Here is a 7529-nt window from a genome sequence, read left to right as displayed (position 1 = left end):
TTGGTTGTACAAATGTAAGCACTCAATATAGACAGTAGATGGTTATTATGGATATCATGAGATGTCAAAATTCTCTTTCATGGAATGCACATTTAATATAAAATGAAAATAAATCACGAGCTAGGTTCCCCCAACAGTTTTTATTTGAATCATTTGAAAATCTAGAGCCCTTTCAGTTCCAGCAGGAGACAGTTGGGCCATATTGACTTTAGAAAACAGAGGACAACTCTGATTGGCTCTCTTATCATAATACATCTTATGGTGTCATATCAGTCTTCTAATGAGAGTTTGTGTTTCTGGGACACTCATGCATTCTGTAGGCACACATATAGAATATACCTGGAAAGAGAGAGAGAGATAGAGAGAGTCATAATCATTCACTTAAACACTTCATCATGGCAACATAAATCAATAAACCAGTTACCGTAACATTTGTTATTGACGTTAGTCTAAGGATAGATGTTGGTTTACATATGTTCAAGTTAAGGGATTTACCATGTTTTAGTTAGGTGAGTTATATATGTTGATTGATTGATTGATTGATTGATTGATTATTTCAATCAATGCTGTAGATTTCTAGAGACCAATTACTTTTAATTATTAATAATCATGTTGACACCTGATGAAATTGCAGACCTTGCTATGTATTCTGACCGACACGATGATCAACAATGGCAGTGTTTGGGTGGTCGTAGTCAAGGAAACGGTCTTTATTTACCAGACCCAGTGCAGCTTCACCCCATCTAAGCTGTCCGACTGCAGTTTGGGAATATACTTTTGTACTGTAGGAAGGAACCAATGTTGTATTGGCTTTGTTGCACTCACCTGAAAAGAAGGTGAGCACCACTGACACCCAGCCAATGATGTACGACCAGGAGAACCGCCAGTTGCCGTAGCGTTTACCGTAGTAGTTTATCGTCACCCCGGTGTACACAGCCATTGCTAGAAATACAAAGAAGCCTGCAAAACAAGTGAGAACACGGCAGTTTGACACTTCTATCTAGTCTGTTTGTTGTAGACAAGCTTCACTACGTGTTCAAGGGGGGGAAAAAAACAAGTAACCGTGGAGACCAACTTACATGAGATGAAAAACAGTATGCCTGCAGCAAAGGTTTTATCAAACCTGTCGAAGGAGGAGTAGTGTATGAAGGCCATGATGCCGATGATGATTCCCATGAAGCAAGCCAGGAGGGCAAGGATCATGAGGGCGCGGGTGGCGTCCAGGTGTGCTGTGAGGGTTGAAGGTCAGAGGTCAGATGCTGTGTTTTGGGGTCAGTCTCGACATCAGAGGTGCAGCTTTCATTGGACACGGGTGGGACTTGTCCCTTGTCCCGCAAATCTGCCCTCCCTTCTCCCACACACACACACACACATACACTTTTTAAAATGAGAAATATTTAATTGCCATTTTCTCAGTTATTATAAAAAACGTTTCCACCCACATTTGAAAACAAACCTAAGCTCTCTTCTCACACACGCACCAAACACAGGTGTTGACTTCGATAAGCTGTTGATACCGACAGTCAACTTTCCTCCTTAAAAATACGTATTTTTAAGTCTCATGGGATGTGCAAGCGCAGCATCTTCCACCCTGAGGGGGTTTAGAGACACAGGGACCAGCCCGAGCCGAGGCGTTGCTGTTACTGCTGGAGGTTAACAGCTCTCCTGGTAGGCCTGTCCTCCAGCTCCTTACCGATGCTGTCGTTGTGCGTGAAGCATTTCCCCGGCATGCAGTATCGCCACAGTCCCTGATGCATGTAGTTGTTGGAGTGCCGGTACTGCATCCAATAATCGGTTGCCGTGGAAACGATCAAGAGTATGTTCCCCACGCCTGCACAGAACAGCCCTCCGCCCATGAAACTGTACATCCTGCACCTGCGAACACACACACACACACACACACACACGTACAGACGCGTACATGAACATAAGGTCACTTAGCATCAGGGGTCAGTTGCTTCCTCCCTCTCCACACACACCCTTCAGGGAGTGAGGGCCTAAGAGTTGGTAATTGCATTGTAATGAACACATTATTTCCACTGGGTTGAGCTGAAGGGTCGCAGGTGCGAGTCCACAGTAGACTTTGTTCTCTGGGAGATCAGTGGAGGCTGATGCCCATGGCACTTTGTACCCTTCTAGAAGCCTCACCCCAGGATCTGGGAAAAGTCAACTTTGATATTTGAAACATATATCGGCCATTGTTCCACCTGAAAGAGTGTTGTCTAACCAACTGTCTTCTCATCTCTCGTTTTTTTCATTTTCATTTTTTCTCACTGAAAGAAATGTTCTTTTGGGGTCCTGTTCTATCTGAAACGTGGATCGACTGTTCTCTGTAGAGTTCATTCTAATGAAGGAATAAAAAAATATGTGTGCATACACACATCCTGTACATACGTACAGACATTCAGAAATGAATGAAAAAATATGTTTCAATTCTGTACAGGTCTTGATGTTTTGCACAAAGGTTTGACATCAGATTCAAGGCAAGGATTACAATAATGTTAGGAACAATATAGGAATCTCCCACAAAGCAATTCCATTAATGTGAACCATACAATCACACCGTCTGCTGGAAACACACCACATTCTCTTCCAGTTACTATTGACTAATTTCCTGAATAACAATAGCTATGTCTAGAATCCAAAGAACATATATTTCCTTATTGAATATCAGTGAAACATTCTGCTTGGAAGAATGTACATTATTGCTGGCCAGAAGAGGGCAACATATACACTTCTAGATTATTGGCCGTACAGGACAATTTTGACGTGCATACTCTCTTGTAGTACTAAACTATTCAATGCCGTGACTAGTGATCAGAGCACACAAGTGTGTATTGTGTTAAAAAAAGAAGAAATATATATACATATATATATATAATATAAAAGAATGGTTATACAGATACAAAAATTAAGCTACAGGTTATTTTAAAGTTGTGGATGATTGTCACTAGATTTAATCACACCTTCACTAAATTATGGCAACAATTATGTCACGCATTATGAAAGAAATGGCAAAAACGTGTGCAATGTTCTGTTTCAATGATGCGAGTAGCTATACTCCTGAGCTTCTGAGTATTGGTACCTTCTAAAGCCAAGGCCCCCTAGTTTAAGACTCACTTATTAAGAAAGTAAACTGGATGACTTGGACAGAGTTGGCGAAAGGCTTTTAACAAACAACGACGCCTAACGTCAGATATTCTATGATGCTCTGTCACATTTGGAAGCACTCCTAAGTGTAACTTTTCCCCTGACAAATTGATCTGAAGCATCCCTCATTCCTATGCACATGTTATTGCGTAAAGTCCAAACACACCACACGTGAAAGCCTTACCTCGATCAATCGCTTTTACGAAGACTAAGTGACTGTATTAAAGTCGAGTTGACTGGCAAAACACAGGGCCTCTATAATGCCAAGACAGGCAGATTTCAGGCAGGCTAACGGCGCTAGCGTTGGAGTCGGTGAAAAGACAAACGAGGGCAAGGACAAAGGACCAGAGGGGAGAGGGAGCCAATCAGAGGGGAGTAGTTTTGTTGGTTGGGAATCTGCTGAAAAAACAGAAACGGCTGAACGCCGGCAGGTTGAGGTAATACTGATGACGGGAGGGTTTCGATTGAAAGTGGAAGGCTGAAACGCTCATAGTGCAAATCAGACCAGGCGTTAAATGAGCTGCAGTTCAACCACTACTGGTTATACGCATTTTCAAAACAAACAGTCACAGGAAAGATTAGTCTTTTCTTGGTCCTCTGAACAATGTAGAAACTTTTTGGTTGGAGGTATTTGTTTGGCTTCTGAATATTTGTAGAATTAAAAATTGTCCCTTATAATGATAAGTGCTTTGTAATGTTTAACAAAACTGCCTCTTCACTCTGATTCCATTTTACTTTATTTAAATATTCAATGGCACAAATACACTTTTTTCTCTATAACTCACATCTCTAAAGGAAGTCAACTCTGGGCTGATATCGATTTTTAAAATTTCAGTTTAAAGATAAACTGACCTTGTGGCAGATGAAATGACCTCCAGTAAAAGAGCGAAAGCACACAAACTGCATTAAGCATCAAAACCATTCATGTCGTCACAACATAAACACAAAGTAGGCTGTCTCTGCATCTGGAAATGCTTGGCCGGACTCGACACTTGGATAATTACAACATGGGCTTGTTGTTCCTCTGTCTTGTCTCCATATTAAGTCCATTATACTTTATTTTCCTCTTTCCTTTTGGACCTTCTCTCTCTGTGACACACACACACACACACACACACACACACACACACACACACACACAGACTTGTTCCAAAGATGAAAGGAGAAGAGTAGTTCCATTACTAGCATTACAGCAAGTTGCTCAGACCAATTGACAACAACAAAATGCCCCCAGGAAACAGGATTCCTCTCTCAGGCATGTGAGTGGTGTACTTAGTTCTAACTTCATTTTTATAGACCACCGCCTATTTTCTTCCATTTCCACAGAGCAGCAAGGAGAGCTTTTGGTACCATCCTCTGCACCATCAAAGTGGACAATATCCCTCTGTGATGGAAGAGGAAAGCCTTCTCTCTCAAATCCATCCAGCTTTTGAGACATGAATTTTGTTATGGAAAGCACACGTTTACGTATGGGCGTAGTTAAGCAGTGAGAGTGTAGTCAGCATGAATCTTGCCTGGGGAAGAATCAGTTTGTATTTTTATTGTTGTTTTTAGCACTTTACATTAAGGTTACATTAACTGCCATGTAACTGCATAGGAAAGCATAAAATACAACATTATAGTCGCATAGGAACTGTGATGTAGTAAGATTTTATTGCGGTTTAGTGGTACAAGTGGTTACGCAAGTGAAACTTGGTATGGGGAAGGTTAGGCTTTCCAGGGGTAAGAGGATGTTAACAGATTTAATTTAAACAACCTTTAACCTCTCCTTTGCAACATCCCCTCACCCCCCTCGTTTACTGTTCATGTTATATGTTTGCGGACATTTCTAGCGGTGCACAAAGTGTCCTTTACTACAGCGTTATCGGAAAAGAGACTTTACAACTTGTGAAGGTTTTAATCCTCCCTCTGCACAGACAATACAGTAGCATACTGCTGCTTTTTACTTTGAAGGAATACTGCGTGATCCAAGTTGATCCAGTCGCTCTGGGTAGGTGAATATTTCCCCCAACATCATTTTCAGATATTACTATGCCAAGCAGACTTTACATATCTTTGTATATATATATGTATATCTTTATTTAACATTTACTTATTATATCCGACACATGATGTTGCAGAGAAACATGGTTAACCCCCATTCTCATGTTATTATGCCGTTTTTTAATGCTTTCGTGGTTATGTATTAACTTGTATTTCCTTTATTATACTAAGGTGACGGCTGAATATTGAATCATTTAACCTCACTCTCTGGGCCTCTTCTACACTGCAGAGAATCCACAAAACCCCGATGATGGAAATGGCCTCTAAAAGCTATCGAAAAATGTCTCTCAATCCTTCGAGCTCAAGCCACGCTTTGCCTAAATGCCTAAATCAACTCTTTAGAATTGAATTTTTGAAGCCTTCGGATGACTAATTTGTACGGCAAGTGCTTTCAGCGTTTTGTCAGCATTTAAGCGGCGACTCTAATCATAAGAGCAGGCAGACTCCCGTCCCCCTGCTCGCCTGGAAGACGGCATGGCAGACAGGGAGAAAACCCTTCCACTTAACCACTTAAATGAATATATCAAGAAACTAATTTGCCATTTTAATTGCGTCATTTAGGAGCCCTGCTTCAGTCTTCTCTCTTCCGTGTTGGTTGGTTTCCAATGTGAGTACACATTAGATTGATCTATGAAACACTGTAGAAATCACAACACTTAAGTCTTTTCATTTTCTCGCCCTAATTAAATAATTGAAATTCCTGTCACTGTCTGCACTTAAGCGCAACACAAACATAACCCACGCTGGGGGTTGGTGGATTGATGGTTTGTGAAAGGTTTGCTTTTCTTCGCGTGTTGCCTTTTTTTTTGCCCCCTCTGTCTCTCTCTTTCTCTCTCTTTTTCTCTCTTTCTCTCCACCTATTTTATGTCTCTAACAAGAGCTGTTGCAGACTCATTCCATCTGTCAAGTCCAGAAATAGAGCAGTGCATGTCCATTTTGTCAAGATTTGCCCGTCCCATTAAGTGATTGCTTGTAGAAATGGCAGGGGACATTTCCTCTGATACTTTCCTTGAAACACTGCTGGCAGACACTAAGGACACATTATTGGCCCCCCATTTTCTCCAGGCTACAAGGATATCCATTAGAGTGGCACACAGCCCTACATTTTTCCATTTTCTCCCTCACCAAACTTGACTTCACGCATTATACCTGGCTTTGTTTTGTAATTTGTGGCCACAAATTATATCAGGGAAAAAGCTGTCTCCCTCAATGTGCTTCCACTCTCTCGGGCTGTTTGCTGAGACTTGATTCTTGGAGTGTCAAAATGGACACATCATTATTGCTAATAATGATTGATGGCTAGGTGCTTATAAGTCCACAGAGGTCTGTCAGCACTGGAGCTGCTTGTGTGCTTGGGAAGACTGTGTTTGTATCGTAGCTGAATACTGTAGTACTACTGCCTTGGTACTACATTTACATTTAGTCATTTAGCAGTCTTATCCAGAGTGACTTACAGTAAGTACAGGGACATTCCCCCCGAGGCAAGTACGGTGAAGTGCCTTGCCCGAGGACACAACGTCATTTTGCACAGCCAGGAATCGAACCGGCAACCTTTTGATGAATATCCCAATTCCCTAACCGCTCAGCCATCTGACCATCCGGTTTGTGTTTTACCCAAATCTATCCATCAAGCTTGTGTGTCATAATCCCAATCATTGAGTGTCATTTATTTGGATCTGGTGACTGCAATTAAGCAACGTTGCGCAAAGAGCAGATCGGGAACATTGAATACACCATTACAAAATGATGCATAAAATATGATTTTCAACGTCCATGAATCTGTTCACGCAGCCAAGTAGAAGGGTTATTTCTAAACTTCCTGGTTTGACATTTTACGCAACTCAAATAAAGCTATTGTGGCTTATAAAAGAGACAAGTTACATGCATATCTTTCCAAACATACCTGGTTTCTACTGTCCATGCTACAGAACCTCATGTCATACTGTCGGTTCGACCTTGTAAGTGTTCACTGACCGAGGATTTAAGCATGCTGCTAAACCAAGGTTTTGCATACAACATTGTCGATTTTTACCAGACGCTCACAGGAGAAGAAGCAGAATTGTGGTTATTAGAGACGACCTTGACTCGCTCCTCACCCACTGACTAACACCCTGAAGCACATTCAACAAACGCAAACAAACAAATAAACATGCGAAGGCTTGTCAGAGTGCTCAGGAGAACACGGTCGCGTCGGTTACGGACGACTGCTCAAAGGCCACTGGCGCTCCCCTGCCGCGATGACATTCTCATCACGCCTTGCCCATTAATTCTGTCATTGTTGATCCTGCTGTCTCCTGGGGGGTCCTATCGAGGGCTCGATAATCTCTGCTTAACCA

At 41.8% G+C, this 7529-nt stretch overlaps 1 protein-coding gene across 1 annotated transcript; it reads right to left on the bottom strand.

Moving 5' to 3' along the window:
- Positions 1–277: 277 nt before the first annotated feature.
- lim2.1 (lens intrinsic membrane protein 2.1) lies at positions 278–1868 on the bottom strand. The gene is made up of 4 exons (XM_084684014.1): positions 1694–1868; positions 1080–1229; positions 826–960; positions 278–339 (listed from the first exon to the last, which is right to left on the bottom strand). Exons 1-4 carry the CDS (start codon positions 1866–1868, stop codon positions 278–280), a joined length of 522 nt encoding a protein of 173 aa, XP_084540140.1.
- Between the last annotated feature and the right edge of the window lie 5661 nt (positions 1869–7529).

The sequence above is a fragment of the Hypomesus nipponensis genome, chromosome 20, assembly GCF_054491055.1.
Source record: "Hypomesus nipponensis isolate SF chromosome 20, ASM5449105v1, whole genome shotgun sequence".
Classification (NCBI taxonomy): Eukaryota; Metazoa; Chordata; class Actinopteri; order Osmeriformes; family Osmeridae; genus Hypomesus; species Hypomesus nipponensis.
This window is presented reverse-complemented; position numbering and strand designations above follow the sequence as displayed.